General features: G+C 40.8%; 1 protein-coding gene across 4 annotated transcripts in view; it reads left to right on the plus strand.

Moving 5' to 3' along the window:
- LOC117983313 (ankyrin repeat and BTB/POZ domain-containing protein 2) overlaps positions 1-17,839 on the plus strand; it is a 66,121-nt gene that overhangs the window by 17,104 nt on the left and 31,178 nt on the right. For 2 of the 4 annotated variants that reach the window (XM_069499354.1, XM_069499355.1), the window contains exon 2: positions 6,227-6,391. In XM_069499354.1, the coding sequence (XP_069355455.1) occupies positions 6,227-6,391 (165 nt within the window). Of the gene's footprint in view, positions 1-6,226; positions 6,392-15,146; positions 16,376-17,839 lie in introns of those variants that run through there. The other 2 variants (XM_034969819.2, XM_069499353.1) reach the window with 2 other exon arrangements.

The raw sequence follows: 17,839 nt of genomic DNA on the forward strand, positions 1-17,839 counted from the left end.
GTTGCAATAGTACGTACACATCGCGAAAACATTTTTTTTTTGTAGCAGCCATTAATCTTTGTACAATTTCATTGATCTAAAAATGTCTCAATAATTGTACAGGTTCTTTTTCTTTTCTCAATCAACGTGACCACGCTGATTTTATCTATGGAATAGAATTTCAATGATTCTCCATAAAAAAATCTACAACAAACAGGTAGGTATCTAGCACACGCTACGTTAAGTGTAAATGAAATTACATGATCCATGTAAAAAGTTGTTAGACCTAGTAATTATGGACCTACTATGTATAATTATTTTTTTATTGACTGTGTCTAGATTTATCGACTGTATGGAATTTCAATTATTCTCCATAAAGTAGGTACATACAGACTTTGTGTTAAGGCGCTCCCTCTAGCTAACTCTTAAGAAGTTAGAATGATTTTCGATATTATTGGAAGGAAAAGACTAAAAAATTTAATAAGACGTGTAGTACACTAGTGATGCAGTAGTTTATTCTTTATTTTGTTTTATAATTTAATCAGAAGATAGCGATCACAAGATATAGAGCAAAAACTAAAATTCGACTAATTACTCCTCTTTAGAAACATCACCACAGACGAACTGTTTACCTATACTTATCATAAAATGCAAAATCATTGTTGTGCATGCAAAATCTGCTGGTTTTTTTTCGAATTTTCGTTTTTGAAGCCATTTTAATAATATAAAAAATTTCATTTAGTTTCCCAGAACTTTCATTTCAAACCAAACTAGATTCTTTTGTTTCTCGATCTGAAGTTTATTTTTTTCTTGTTTTTTAGATGACAATTCCAATATGACGGCATATTGGGTACAAATCGAATATGCCTTTCGTTGCTATTATATGACACCATAAATCATAACGTCATTTTATAGCAACACCAGTCGAATATACATAGTCGAAGCCAAGTGAGATCTATAGTGCGAACTCTGACTTTGCTCAGACTTAAGATTGAGTTAAAACGAGACAGATTTTATGTGAAAGATATAGCTACATATTCAAAATCCTTTGATCTTTTATCGTTTTGTATTTTATGTCTTTTTTCTTGTACCTTTATTTGTATTTAAATTTATTATTAATCATCTAGTTAATGTAAGTGGCACTGCCGTTCTAATTAGATATAAAATAAATAAATAATAATAGCTCTGTCTCATTTTAACTCTGGCTTAAGTCTAAGCTAAGTCAGATTGCGCTCTATAGATCTCGCCCTAAGTTATTTAGCAACTGTGAGGAAACCGATAAATACTAACACACATACACACACACACACACACGTAACTGCCGAACACTAAGTATACTACTATACCAGAGTTTTTCCTAGGGAGAGCCATAAGCGTGTAGATGCACGCTCCGCATAGATCACCTGTTTTGAAAAGCAAAAGTGTTGTACTTTTTGTTCGCACCGGCATGCGGCATGCGGCATGCTGCGCCCTGTGCCTCGTTCCGCAGGAATGCTGCAAGACGCGAGGAATTACGAGGTGCTTGCGAATTGCTTCTGTACAAAGGGTGACCACACATTCCGCAACGATTTCCAGAATCATCACCATCATGATCAACTCATTACCGGCCCACTACTGAACACGGGTCTCCTCTCAGAGTAAGAAGGGTCAAGGCCATAGTCTGCCACGTTGTCCCAATGCGGATTTGCAGACTTCACACACCTTTGAGAACATAGAGAACTCTCAAGTATGCAGGAAACCCTCGGGGTGTTTTCCTCCACCGTTAAAAAAACTCACATAACTCCGAAAAGTTAGAGGTGCGTGCTCGGGGTCGAACTCCCGGCTTCCCGAAAAGAAGGCGGACGTCTTAACCACAAGGTTACTACTATCACCGCTTTCCAGAATAGTCAATAATGTAATGCAACTAAAAGATGTCCGCGAATTATAGTCTGTAGTAGAGTCTGTATATACTTACTAGCAGCGACTTCGTCCGCGTAAAATTTTTGGTTTCTCATGAGATCTGAAATTTTCCCGCTGCAAAAGGCCTCACTTACCTACTCACTCAGTCTCCCCTTAAGGCACGGAACCCAGAATACCTAAATGCCAATTTTCATATCTCTAACTTCAAAAACATAGGATTGTCATATAAATTTTCAACTATAAAATAAATAAATAAACTTTTATTGCAGGCATAAGTACACCCATAATTGTGTGTTCGTACAGAAACAATTCCTTAACCTATGTTAGTACTTACTTATTACTAGCTTAAACTTAACTTAACAACTAATTCTACTAAAATTAAAACTAATCCTATTTATAACTTGTCATATATTTCATGTTATAAAATGTTAAAGTATGTTTGTTTGTTGGTTTATTGGTTTGTTGGTTTGTTGGTTTGTCCTTCAATCACGTCGCAACGAAGCAACGGATCGACGTGATTTTTTTGCATGGATATAGATAAAGACCTGGAGAGTGACATAGGCTACTTTTTATCCCGGAAAATCAAAGAGTTCCCACGCGACTTTTAAATACTAAATCCAGGCGGACGAAGTCGCGGGCACCAGCTAGTCCACAATAGTGACTTGTCGTTTAAGAGGAATGCCTATATTTTTAAACTGTCCCATGGTCACCCTACACTCTAGCTACAGTGTATAATTTATTTCAAGGATAAAAATGAAAGATCACGAATTTCTTTGTGTATGATGAAGTGGTTGCGACCGGTAATTAAAGTAATTAATATCGATACCCATTAAATATAAATCTTACGACTACATTGCAAAAAGGTTTAGATTCAGTATCTTGTCCAGTACCAAAAATTTATTAGTTTTTTGCTTTCGCGGTTTCGGAGTTGCTCAATTTTGTTTATAAAAGTACTTGTTCTTCGAATGACCCGCGCCGGTTTGGCGAGTGTTATCAGCGTCTTCATTATCAACCAACGGACGTCCACTGCTGGGCAGAAATCTTTTTTAGGGGCTTCCACATGCCACGTTCTTGACTCTTGCGCCGCCGCGCTGCACCGCCATCCAACCACATGTATCTACGAGTAAACTGTCATCCAGCTTATGTCCACCAAGGGGTTGGATCAGTTTGATCACATAGAGAAACGTTCACCATGACGCCATTTTCAAAATGTGATTTTTTTACTTTTTAGTTCAGTTGGTAGGTTTTTGAATTTTTTAAATTATGACTTATTGAAGTCGATTTTTTTAAACTAGGTACTTACTTAAATAATTTAAGTTCATAATTCTTTGTAGCTGCACAAAACACATTTTCTACATATCCAACGGCCGCATTCCTGTTCCCCTCTAACTAGTATAAGTAGCACGGACTCCTCAGAAGCCTCTGTAATTGCCGCGGGCTGGTGTCGTCACCATTATCATTACTCTAAGGCCACTTATCTCACGGAGAAGCGCTACACGAGCATCATTATTTGTAAATTTTATCTAGAACTTTGTAGTTATGATCTTAGTACCTACTTGTTGCCTCCGAATTCATCTGCGGTGATTTAGGGTTTCAAAATCCGAGGAAACTCTTTGTTTTTTCGGGATAGGTAAATTTGATACACCAAAAGGAGGACTAAGTATAAAAGGTATAACTATTTTAGGTATTCACTGTCACAAAATGTCTACTCTGCCGGCTAATTTGCCAAACTTAGTTTTTTCAAATAATTGCAAAACATTAGAGCCCGCATCCCAAATAGTGTGTCCCAGAGTTGATTTGCCGAATCCCGAAAAAAAAAACATTTGCTCGACCTCGAATCATTTGTCAGATCCCAATAGAGCTGTTCCATAATTTGCGTTATTTCGTCATGCAAATATGGCTTCTTCTTATTATAGTGCCGTCTCGTATCGGAGGTTGGTAACCATTAGGGCTATCTGCACCTCGGGCGCTGCTGCGCGGAATAAAGAACGGGTAGTCTCCCCGTACCATTGGCGTAAATTCTTGGGCCACAATGTTCTTCTTCGGCCAGGTCACAGGTGGTCTTCTGCCGGCTATTTTCCCCAGAATTATGAGCTGAAGGAGGTCATTACTAACTTGCTATTTCTAATAATATGGCCAAAATTCTCCAACTTCCGCACTTTTACCTATACCTACAAATATGGCTGGTTGAGACATTTTACAAAGTGACTTACCGATAAGTGGGGCTGTTTACCAGCTCAGACAATATGGGCGTGTGAGGAAGCCAAGCCCAGGCAAGCGGCGTGACCGGAGACAATGGCCCGGCATCGAACCCCGAACCTTACGACACGCATCGACGCACTCGTTAAACGCTTTCTCCTTTCATAATGAAGTTTCAAATTCAAAAATCGGTCAAGTGCGAGTCGGATTCGCACACGAAGGGTTCCGTACCATCGTACAAGAAATAACTCTTTTTTTAATTTTGTTCTAATTGTCATGGCAGCCGTTTTGAAATTTTCATAGTGTATATTGAGACATATAGAAAAAAGGTGACTGACTGACTGACTGAGTGACTGATCTATCAACGCACAGCTCAAACTACAGGACAGATCGGGTTGGGCATGCAGATTGCTATTATGATTTACGACGTGACGTGGACATCCGCTAAGAAATAATTTTTGAAAATTCAACCTAGAAATTTGTGTAGTCCACGCGGATGAAGTCGCGGGAGTAAGCTAGTAGATAATATACACATTATGTGAAAATTTCAACTCTCTACCTACGTTCACGAGATACAGCCCGCTGACAGACAGGGACGGACGGACGGATGGCTGGACGGAAGGACAGGTCCTGGGACCCCAGGACGACTCCCGTTGGCACTCCACGGGTACTTGGGACATGATTGAAGGACAAACCAACCGACAAACACACTTTGGCACTTATAATATGGGTAGTGAAGTGTTTGAAATCGTTGGTTTCTCCAATATTTTGCATATACCCTGCTATCATATTCATTATTCATGTATGCAAACTGCGAAGATGTACACAAAGGACTCGATTGTACGCGCACGTGTGCCCAATGATATGCTTTAAAAGGGCAATGAATCAATCCAGTCATGAGTTACTGGGAACATGACATACAACAAACTAATTGTACGTGGATTATCGCGTCGCATTCTTGAAGCTTTGCGAACAGATTGATCGAAGAGAATTTCATCGCATTCCAAATCCAATAAGAGAATTTCTACTGATGCAACTTTTTGGACTTACGACTGGATATGACTCATGGCTAAGTGAACATTTCCAGTCCATACCCCTTCCAGGTTAGCCCGCTTCCATCTTAGACAGTATCATCACTTACCACCAGGTGAGATTGCAGTCAAGGGCTAACTTGTACCTGCTTTTCTGAATAAAAAAAAGTCGCTCGGCTTTTTCCATTTCCATTAATTACAGTGGAAGGGATTTCCATGGAATAATAATGCGGTAGGTCCAAAGATCTTTCTGTATTCCTGAGAATTAAGCTTCTATTCAATTCTATGAATGAAACATAATATTGTAATGCAATCCTTCACTTATGCTGAGATCTATAGAGCCCACTTTGACTTTGCTAAGACTTAGATTTTTTTTGATTGAGTTAAAAGGAGACAGATTTATGTGAGAGATATACATCTTTCTCGTTTTAACTCTGTCTTAAGTCTAAGCTAAGTCAGAGTGCGCTCTATAGATGCCACCCTAAGAATGTAAAAACCGTGTACCAGTGCCCACTTCTCGCTACAAACACGGCGTTCCTACAGAACCTGTATATGACCACATTGCCAACAAATTGCTCCCATTCTTTCCAACTAGTTCTATATCGCGCCCCACTTATCACCTATGCCTTATAAGAAAAACATTGCAAAAAATATTGTTTGTAGGGAAGTTGTTGTTTTTAATTTTAAAGTTGCCCATAGTCCTTATCTAGGCAGTTTCGATACCTTAGTGTAGTAAGTAAGTAATTGTAAGACAAGTACCTTTATTGTACAATGCTTGAATTTCCGTCATTGTTGAATTAAGTAATTGAGCCAGCGTTATCACCGCTGTTCTTTAGAAAATAAAATTAAAATATTGTTCGTGCTTTTTGATAACAAGAATTGCATGGATATCACCAAGATCAACCCATCACCGGCTCATTACTGAGCAGGGGTCCACCTCTCAAAATGTGGAGGGCTTAGGTCACAGTCCGCCACGCCGCGACTGGCCACTTGAACTGACGGACTTCACACAAGTTTGAGGTGCGTGCCCGGAATCCCTGACCTCCCTATTAGAAGGCCTAGTTGAGGGTGGCGCGGGTCCGTCATCAATGAGTTAACCAGTAGTTAATTGTTCGCAGTGAGGATGCACGCACGCTGGCGGAGGCGGTGCCTGCGGTGGCGGTGGCTGCGGCGGTGAGCGGCGCGGCGAGCGGCGAGCGCGTCGAACGTGCGTGCGCGTGCGCCGCGTGGCAGCCACGCCGCCAGCCCGCGCCGCACGAGATACTGAGGCCCAAGCCGCGCAGGTTAGCTCCCATACCTGCCAAATGTATATACAAATACCTGCCAAAATATACCAAGCTCATAAGTTCGATCGGGCATGGAGTACTGCAGTCTTTTATGGGGTGACTCTGCCAAGTACCTGTTTGATGTATTGGTTAGTTGGATTGTCGCGTTAGAATACTCATTAGCGACGAAGCGCTGGTCATTTCTAAGCTTCAAAGTTTATAACAGGTGAAACTCGCCGGGCGGCGCAAAGTATATTTTATTTATTTATTTTATTTTAATTTTATTGGGAAAACTAACAGCTTAAATTAATCTATTATAATCTTAAAATTAAGTAACTACAAGCTAATAATAGGTTTTCATAGGTTATATCGGTATTCTACAGGATATAATATTTCGGAGAGTGTGCCCAAGAACTTTTAGCCCTGGTTCCGCCTACTCCTTTCTACTATCGTACCGCAAGGCATCGTCAGACCTCACCTGTAGGTACGTAGTCGAAATTCCACGTCCACGCGTACGAAGCGATTTGCCTCCTTGTTTTTAATTCCAGGTTCCTTCCAGGTTAGCCCGCTTCCATCTTAGACTGCATCATCACTTATCACCAGGTGAGATTGCAGTCATAGGCTAACATGTATCTGAAAAAAAACTTGAAGCCATACAACGTCTTGTTTTTTGCTTTGAAGGTAAACTTGATCGAGTATGGCTAGCGTAGACTTGAAATAGATGTTAAGTATCACATTTGTTGCCAAAAGCTGTAAATTAGTGGCATTAATTTGAATGTTCGTGATATTCCTGATGCTGCAACATTGTCAACATGGCGGCGGCTTGGAATGCGTCTCAGTGTTATCAGGCAAGCGTCGCGCAGACAAATGTGCGCTAATTGGTGCCATAAACGCGCCGCCGCCACCGTGCGGCGCCGCCGCTACCCGCCTCGTCTTGCTCTCTTTTGAGCTTTTGACACTGATGGCTCTTTAAACTCCCATGTCTCATGTAAGAGTCAATTAAAACAAATATTTCTCTGACGCAAGTATATTTGTAGGGTTCCGTACCCGAACACGCCCCTAAGCCTCCACTGTTCTTCCGTCTGACCGTCGGTCTAATTGCCAGCGGGCTGAATGTCGTGAATAGGTAGAGAGTTTTACAAGTCCGACACGCACTTGACCGATTTTTGTCAAATCACGTCTACGGCGTTATCATTCACGGCCCAAAAAGAAGGCGAACGAAACCACTGAGCTATTACAGTAGGTATCTACGCGGCCGAAAGTAATGTACATCGACCTTCAGAAGGTGATAGCAGATTTGTAGAGCATTGTCCCTGTCGTTGAGACCGACAAAACGTCAAGATAGGTATGAGTGTCAGAGACAACGCTGTACAAAGCCGAAATATCATTCTATAGGCCGAAATGTCATTCTAAAGGGAAAGGTACATTACTTTCAGCCGCATATTGTACCTAGCTATATCACCGATCATCATCATCATCATCATCAGCAACCGATAGCCGTCAACTGCTGGACATAGGTCTCTTGTAGAGACTTCCACGCGCTGCGGTCTTGCCCTGCCCGAATCCAGCGGCTCCCTGCGACTCGCCTGATGTCATCCGCCCACCTAGTGAAAGGGTCTTCCAACGCTACGCTTTCCGGTGCGAATTTTAATTGTTTTAAAACGCACATAACTCCGAAAAGTTAGAGGTGCGTGCCCGGGATCGAACCCCCGACCTCCGATTAGAAGGCGGACGTCCTAACCACTAGGCTAATACAGCAAGTCATAATATTATCAAAAGTATTTGAACTTTGTGCAAGTTCAACAACATAGTGAAATGAATCAAACCTACTTATCTAAACATCCACCCACTCGGCAGTCGGCACGGGAGCCGACGCGCGACGGCCGAGGCATCCAAACTGGACAATGTACAGCGCATTTCATAAGCAACCACGAAATAAATTTATCGCGAACGGGTTCTAAGTGCATTATATAGTCATTTGCGACCCATCGCTGCCGACGCGACGGCGACGTCCAAAAAACATTCGACAAACTGGATTTATCGGCACCATGGAATTCCAAAATCGCTACACGCTCCTTCTGGATAATGCTTAATGCGTTGTTCATACTTTAAAACTTATGAGGAAAACGCATCGATATAAATGATAAGATATGGTCAAGCGACCAAAATTTTTCACGGTTTAGGAACCAAATAAATCAGCGCCACCTTTTAGATACTAATGAACGACCCGTTTGAAATCCAGACGTCACTGAGGTTGCATTGGTGCTAAAACACCACTAAGTCGGTGCCATTTTGTTTGTTCAATGGCCCTGTCCTTACGAAGTAATATATAAGTCAATGGGAAAAGTTAAGAACATGGCATTCTTGTGTGATCGACATCCGATCTACTCGCATGAAAGTTTTGTCTGATGGGAGGCTTCGGCCGTGGCTAGTTACCACCCTACCGGCAAAGCCGTGCTGCCAAGAAATTTGGCGTTCCGATACGATGCGGTGTAGAAACTAAAGGGGCATGGGTTTAATAAAAACTGACATACCCCTTCCAGGTTAACCCGCTCCCATCTAGACTGCATCAAAAGTTAGAGGTGCGTGCCCGGAATCGAACCCCCGACTTTCGATTAGAAGGCAGACATCCTAACACAGCTTACCACAAGGCTATATCTGCTAATATCGCGAAAATTTGGTGAGGTGAAGTGACAGAACAGAACTCAGAAGCAGTAGGAAGCCCAAATAGGTCAAGTTCCCGTTAGTCCGGCGCGACACTCGTACGTCACGCGAGAGGCAGACGTCGCAATGCGTCGCTGTCGCCTGTCGATGTCGCCTCGGGAAAGTGGGTTGCCGATGTATTTTATTACTCATATCGGCTAATTATTCAAGTTGGGACTTGGTACATGTTTGCGTCCCTTTAATTTTTAAGCGGTATTCAATAAGGAGCCGTCATAGCTTAGTTATGCAGTTAAGATGCTATTATGATGCTATTACACTTACGTCTATTACGATGAATTCCAATATACAGGGTGTAATCAGAACGCTGGCAAGAACGAAAGCAGGTGACTGATGATTACTGATATGAAACCGCGAAAAAATAAATACAAAAATCCTATTATTTGTGTAAAAGCTTACGATATATTGCAAATAAAACATCTGGCTAACGTCAGAGGTTAATGAAAGTTACGTTAGTAGGTCACTCGGAGTCAATGCCGCGTCGTAAGCGGGGCATTGACCCGAGTTTTACACGCTATACATTGCGGATTTGAAAAATACTAAATCACTAAAACTACAAAATTGGGCAAATGGTTACTGGTATTGGATTGTGTTTAGGTAATATATTGTATAACAGTAACGTTCTGGTTACATCCTGTATAGTCCGTATAAAATGAGTTGTCACGCGCTATTTTAACTTGGCTGGCAATACACGTCAGGTTTTTTCATCTGTGCCAATGAGGTGCCAATGTGGAGTCACAAAACCACAGATCTGTCCACAAAACAATATGAAGAGTAGATAAACTATAGAACTACAATAACTCTTGTATACATAATATATTGGGTAATAAATTAAATTATTTTTTACTTTTTAGTGTTTGTGGTTATTGAAGTCGGTTTTTTTTTTTTGATTTTTTTTGTAAAGTCAATAATAAATTGGATTATTTTTCACGATTTTATACGAGCTGTCATGAATAATAATAAAATATTAACGGTACAATACCTACTACTTATCTGGATTTGGGTGATCATTTAAATAAATGATGGATGGAATTCTCGAGAACCGGTTCCTTTAGCTGAATCTTAAATAGTCTGCAGAATAGCTCCTTTTACGCGTTTCTACAAATCTTGTTAAGGCACCTCTAATTGTACCAGTAGCATGTCATTATTGTATATGTGCTGTATAATTATACAATTTTTCAAAATTATTTATCCATTCCAACTAGGTAATAGGTATTACCAATGTTGCTTACTATCATTAGGTTGTATTTCTACTAATTGGTACGAATTAGTTGTAATGCATGTCGATGCATCATCGTTACCTCGTTTGTAGTGTTTTGTACCTATATGTTACTGGTTTTTGGTTTTGTAGTTATGTTATTAGTGCAAATTAACTGCAGTTTTTCTTACCTTACCTCAAAATAAAAAAGGAACCCTTATAGGATCACTTCGTTGTATGTCTGTCTGTCTGCCTGTCTTTCTTACCTTACCTCAAAATAAAAAAGGAACCCTTATAGGATCACTTCGTTGTATGTCTGTCTGTCTGCCTGTCTGTTTGTCCGTATGTCGTGTCTATCAAGAAAACCTATAGGGCACTACCCGTTGATCTAGATTCATGAAAGTTGCCAGGTTTTAAATTAGACACTCAGTCAGTCAGCATTTCCTTTTATATATTTAGATATTGTTGGGATCATTTACTTCTGACAATAAAACGTAGGTAGTTATTAAAATACATGGCAATTATTACCTACTTAATATTATGTGGTTTAATAATATCTTATTAGTGTGGTATACAATAGCTCGCAGCGCGGTGGACTTTCTCCCTCAACCTTGGGATGGGAAGCTGTGATTGTGATCGCGGACAATCATGGGAGCCGTGTTTTATGCAACGAAAGTAACTGTTACTCAAGTAAAATCATCGACGAAAGTAATATTACCACACTTTTTAATTATGGTAACGAAGAAAGTGGATTTGGGATGGTTTTGTTCGATCTTTCTACAGTGTTTCATCATCATCATCACCCATCACTGTCTCACTACAGAGCATGTGTCTCCTATCAGTATGAGAAGTGTTTGGCCAGCACGGGTCTCCTCTCAGAGTGAGAAGGATTTTGGCCATAATCATAATCATAATCATTTATTTATTTTGCTCAGATATGGTAGGTACATGTATATTATTTACATGGGGTCTTAAAAGTTAGGTAATCAGTTACATATTCTGCCAAACATGGCGTGCAAAATTATTTCTAAATTATCTAATTTCATTAATATTGCAATGTCATCGTGTACTCATACTCATCATGTAAATGTTTTTAATAATTCAAATGTCTATTTCTATTCATAGTCCACCACGCTTGCTAAGTGCGGTTTGGCAGACTTCATACACCTTTAAGAACGTTATGGAGAACTCTCAGGCATGCAGGTTTCCTCACGATGTTTCTTTTTCTAACTTTCTTATTCTATGAATAGAAGGTCTATGTTAGTGAACAACGTAGATTTTTTTTCTGTAGGTACATTCTGTGGCACACATCACATTTGGCCAACCCCTTTCAAAGTTTAAATTATGCATGATTTTTCTAGGATGGATCGTTGCGCAAATCAGGGTTTGTTAATTTTGGACCAAAATTTTGATTTTAACATCGAGGTATGAATACTGAATTGTGCAACCTACTTTGCTTTTTATTGGTAGTCAAAGTTTGATGGTAACTATAACTTAACTTTAACCACTTGTCACGCAACTGGACCTTGATATGGTACTATCTCTTTCACAAATATTAGTGAGGAAAAGGATAGCAGCAATTTTAGTTTGCGAGCCAGGCGGGGGCGGATGCTTCCTACGGGGCGGCGCGTGTAGAAACGAAATAGGGTACCTATCCTTTTTTGAAAAGTGTTTTAATTTGATCCTAGTGATAATACCACCAAAAAATTGTCAAAAAATTTATTTGATTGATCTTAGGCCACATCATCACTTTCCATCAGGTGTGATTGTGGTCAAGCGTTTACCTAAGTATAATGAATAAAAAAATAAAAAAATGTAGAAGCTTTCCTTGTTAAAATTTATTTTTAAAGTTGAACATTAATACACGTATTATATTGGATTCAGTTAACTTAACTGGCTGTTCGTGCTATAAACATTATCTACTAAACAAACAAACACACTCATCGTTGCTATCTATGCATTTACGAGGTATTAATTTTACGACTCTACGATAGGCAGCCATTGGCAATAACACAGTTTGAGATTTAACTACGAACAGTGTAACGGAAATGCGTACACACTAAAATAATAATACCTGTCGTCAGTGGCGTGCACAGGAGTTCAAGCCAGGGTATGCATTTAGGTATGAACTTATTTTACGGCAGCTTAAAATGAAAAATAAGCATTGACTTATTACAATGAGGGCAAGCAGTGCGTTTATGCCTCTATGAGCTGCACGCCACTGCCTGTCGTAACAACTATAGCTACAGGATGTTATAATTCATAGGTTTTTATTTCAATACAAAATACGATATATACCTGGTACCTATATACATACAGAAAAAAAAAACTTATTACTAAAAAAATTATATTTACAAAAAATATACGCCGTCCAAATGGTTATTTATGGGCATTGTGCACAAAACGCGACTTCGTCCGCGTGGACTACACAAATTTCAAACCCCTATTTCACCCCCTTAGGGGTTGAATTTTCAAAAATCCTTCTTTAGCGGATGTCTACGTTATTATAGCTATCTGCATGCCAAATTTCAGCCCGATCCGTCCAGTAGTTTAAGATGTGCGTTGACAGATCAGTCAGCCAGTCAGTCACCTTTTCCTTTCATAATATTTAGATATCAACTTTTTCATATGATGCGATATTGAATTGATTACTATCAGTATAAACAACAACTTATACATGGATTACTAATATCATGAGATATTGAAATATCGAGCACTTGTCGGAATAGGTGTGTCGGTCTGTCTGTGGCGTGCTCTATATTTAGAGATCCGCTTACGGTTGCATTCACCCCGGGGCCCGTTACTGACGATGTGCAGAACCACTTGAGGCGAGATCGACCCGGTTCGTTCTGATGCAATTATAACATCAATGCTGCAGCGTGCATTAATGTGTACTTCATTCAGATATCTCTATAATACTAATGAAAGTATACGACGACCTGCCATGGCGCAGTGGTAAACTCTGTGGTCTTATTAATAGGAGGTCGCGGGTTCGATTCCTGGCAGGGGTTTGGAATTTTATAATTTCTTAATTTCTGGTCTGGTCTGGTGGAAGGCTTCGGCCATGGCTAGTTACGACCCTACCGGCAAAGCCATGCCGCCAAGCGATTAGCGTTCCGGTACGATGCCGTGTAGAAACCAAAGGAGCATGGGTTTAATAAAAACTGCCATATCCCTTCCAGGTTAGCCTTCTTCCATCTTAGACTGCATCATCACTTACCACCAGGTGAGATTGTAGTCAAGGGCTAACTTGTGTCTGAAAACGTCATGTCTCACACCCGGCTTTACTCACGTGTTTAGTCGATGTTAGCCCGACTAGTTTCGAACCCTTCCGGGGTCCTTTTTCGCAGGGACTCAGTTCGCGCACGCGTCGCGGTTGAGACTGCGCGGCGCTGCCCGCACAGCCCGTTGTATAATAGAAATCACTCACGATAGTTTAAAAAAATTGTGTCTGAATTAAAACAAAACCGGCCAAGTGCGAGTCAGGCTCGCTGAGGGTTCCGAACTGCAATCGTATTTTTTCGACTTTTTGCACGATAATTCAAAAACTATGATGCATATATAAATAAATAAATCTGTTTTAGAATGCACAGGTGAAACCCTTTCATATGATACCCCACTTGATATAGTTATCTTACTTCGAAAATTGAAAATACTAATTATTAGTTCATGCGACCACAATGTAATTTTTTTATGTGATGTACCTAACCCTAAGTTCACGGTTTTCAGATTATTATGTCTGCTATAATTGTCAACGGGAAGTACCTACCCTCTAGGTTTCTTGACTGACAGACAGACAGACAGACAACAAAGTGATCCTATAAGGGTTCCGTTTTTCCTTTTTAGGTACGGAACCTTAAAAATTGTGAGACTGTAAGATGATTAGTTAATTTACTATAGACCTCGAAAGCCAGGCCTCCGTCGTAAAGTAGCCTCGAACAGATTTATGATACAAGCAAAGCAATTCAGTTTGTAGCAAACAAAACTTTCGTGTAACAATAATACAGAATTACACAAATAACTCGAGCTTTTGAACGGTATCGCTAATTCGACGCGTGCAGGGTGGGGTAGGAGAGGAGACAGGTGGAACAAGTTGCTTGTGGATTGAACATAACTTTCTTACTATGAAATACTGAGTCTAAAGCAAATATATCAGTTTGCATATGCTAGCAGTTCAAATTGGTGTATTTTTTTCGATTATACCTACACGAAATTCATCATGTTATTATTCGACGAGAAGCCGTGATAGTCTAGTGGTTACGACGACCGGAAGGTTGGGGATTCAATCCCGGATACACACGTCTAACTTTTCGGAGATATGTGCGTTTTGAGAAATTAAATATAACTCGTTTTAACGGCGAAGGAAAACATCGCGAGGAAACCTGCATGCCTGATAGTTCCCCATAATGTTCTCAAAGGTGTGTGAAGTCTGCCAATCCACACTTGGCCAGCATGGTGGACTATGGCCACACCCTTCTCATACTTAGAGGAGACCCGTGCTCTGTAGTGAGCCGGCTATGGGTTGATCATGATGATGATGTTTATCTGACTATCGCCACGCACAAGTCGCTATGACTCCTTGAATAGATCCTCTCAAGAAATGCATCAAAGTCACCCTATATTTATTTATGTTTCTATCATTTTAATTCGAAATGGACCTTTAGAAGGTGTTTACTAAAGTTTGTTTAATTTTTCTGTCGTGAAATCTAATGTTTGAACGTGTTCGACCCACTGAAATGTTAGAGCGGCCTCTTCGCCTACACGTGCGGTGTATGTAGGCAAGCAAGTAAGAGGCGTCAGTAGCGGGGCGTTAACAATGGTCGGCTGGCCACCCGGCGGCCGGCGCTGCAGTGCGGCCGCCGCGCTGACACAGTCATGCTGTGCTCCGCGCGCTGCTCGTGCTTTCTCTGCCGCGAGCTGCAGTCCTGCCGCGCCGCTGACGCGCGCAAACCGACACCCAAAATGTGCGACAACTTCATACTCAAGAAGGCAGAAGCATGGGAGCCCATGAAGTTCATCCGAGGAGCCGCCAGGCTGTCAGTGCGCCACTGGCAGAGCCGAGAACCGCTCGCTCCACCCAAACCACGCGTACCCCCCAACAAATCTACCAGCTGTGAACAACTATACCCCCAACCCAAGGAAGACGTCGGGTACGCCATGCGTAAAGCACCCAGCACCGATAGAGTCAAACAAACCGAACACAAATCCGTTTTCAAAATCCTCGGCAATTCCCGCTCAAAAAAATCAGACGTCCCTGACTCTAATGTGCGGCGAAGTGTCCTCAATTTCAGGAAAAATGAAACGCCAAGTTCGAAAAATATTCACGAGAAATACATTCCGTTACCGCGAGCCACCTCACCCCCGGAACATATCTACAGTGAACCCAAACCGTGGAATTCACAGTACGATGACTGCTGTCGACCACCCATATACCAAAGCGTTGAAAAGAAGATCGCAGCCAAAGAAGCCGGAGGTGATAAAAAGATGTACAACAATCGCCCACCTTGCTACGATGAGTTAGCGGAGAGACTTTCCCACGAAAGGACTAGAAAAGTTAACATCCCGCTCGCAGAAGGAGGTCTAGCTAATAAGATTACACAGAACAATAATAAAGTGGTTATTTATTTTGGTGACTCCATCATCAGGAAACATAGTGAGCAAAAGAAAGAGGAAAACAAACAGAAAGAAATTACGCCTCCGAAAGAGGAAGCTATTTATGTTAATCATCAGTCGATTGAATCTGCTGAGAATTTGGGGCCTGATAGAGATGTCGATAAAGGTGGTGGAACGCAGCTAGTGTCTGAAGTAGAAGTCCCGGAAGCTGTTTATGCCGAAATCAAAGCTCCAGATGCCAAAGAAGAGTTGGAAACGATCTCTTTTAGTGACGCGACTTACAAAAAAGACATTTTCGAATCTGTGAGCTCTGATGGATTTCTTGTTGTTGAGTTTGAAGGTAACTTCGAAAGAGCTCGCCAGTTAGTCGAGCTAGTGCACGGTGGTGGTCGAGCTGAACAGAACGAGGCTACGGTATTGGATGAGGATGATTTATGTGACTGGAGCTTTATCCAAGACTGGAGAAAACGGTAAGTTAATCTACATATTATTTAGAAATATTTACATTATTTAAATACATTTCGAGTTTCGACCCCGTTTCTAGCTGCGTAATTTAATACTAATGAATTCATATTTACCGTTAGTGTGTGACTTAAGATTGTTTAATTGTGAGTTCAGGAAGCCACAGCAATTGTTAATGAAAACATCGTACTGTTATATAAAAGGTTTTATTATGTTTTTAACCTTATTAAGGAGTGTTGTAAGCGCCTGAGAATGTCCGAGTTCGAAATGGTGAAGAAGAAGGTAACATAAAACCAATGCATAAAATACATCCAGTAAAAGGTTGCGTAAATGGTAGATAGCGATTTGTTTTAACGATTGGCGCTTCTGAAGAGGCAGATGCGGAAAGGCATTCGTGTTAATTACATTGCAATTCCCTTGATAACAATCGACTGTTGGTCGTCGACCTCATGCGAGCTTCTGCGTTTATGCGAAAGATTTACTACCGTGGTTAGCACCTAATAGCCACATTCATCGTTAACTCTTTTCTATTTATAACTACAAATCTACTGTAAAGCAATATATTTTGAAAGTTTATGATGGTTAGTTAGTTAACGTTCCCATACTTTAGTTTCCCTTAGCTTGCTTAAAAGATAAGCAAATCGCGGAAACTTTTTCAGAGCTTCGCGTAAGCGACGCGATTTACTCGACGCTTTAGGCCTTTTGGAGTCACGTTTTTGACTCGACGACTTAGACGACAACCTAGATAGTCTACCTTATCAGTAGGTACCCTTATTATAAATAAATGCGAATGTTTGTTTGTTTGTTGGTTTGTTGGTTTATTGATTTGTCGGTCTGTCCTTCAATCACGTCGCAACGGTGCAACGGATTAACGTCATTTTTTGCATGGTATTGATAAAGACCTGGAGAGTGACATAGGCTACTTTTATCCCGGAAAAGCGGACGAAGTTGTGGGCATCAGCTAGTTCGAAATATTAAATTTGTCTATTCCAAAACGCAGAAAGCGACGCGTTTTGACGATTGGTTTTTTGTTTATATCAACGCTTTATTGTTTGTTATTTCGTGATAAGATGTTGAGAAAGTCTTCATGAATCTTTTCTATACTTTTTTAAGAATGCTTTCTTTTCCTATAATTATCTTGATGCCAATTTTACAACATAATAATATTATCACGAGCTGTTGTATAGAAGCAGGCGTTACTTTGCGGAAGTCCGTGATATACAATGAACCAAAAGCTTAATTTGCTGTAATCCGCTGAAACAGGTCGAATCTGTATGATGCAACATGCAGCATGCGAAATGCACCGCCCGCCCTCCCACTGCTAACCATGCAGGAAAAACCAGCCACTAGGCAAGCAATAGGTACGCACCACCACCACGCAGCACCACACAAATCCCAAAACACACTCGACGCACGTTTCATCCCGACACCGGAGCATCCTCAGAAGATGTAGACCTTACAATGCAAAATTG

The sequence above is a fragment of the Maniola hyperantus genome, chromosome 6 (assembly GCF_902806685.2).
Source record: "Maniola hyperantus chromosome 6, iAphHyp1.2, whole genome shotgun sequence".
NCBI lineage: Eukaryota > Metazoa > Arthropoda > Insecta > Lepidoptera > Nymphalidae > Maniola > Maniola hyperantus.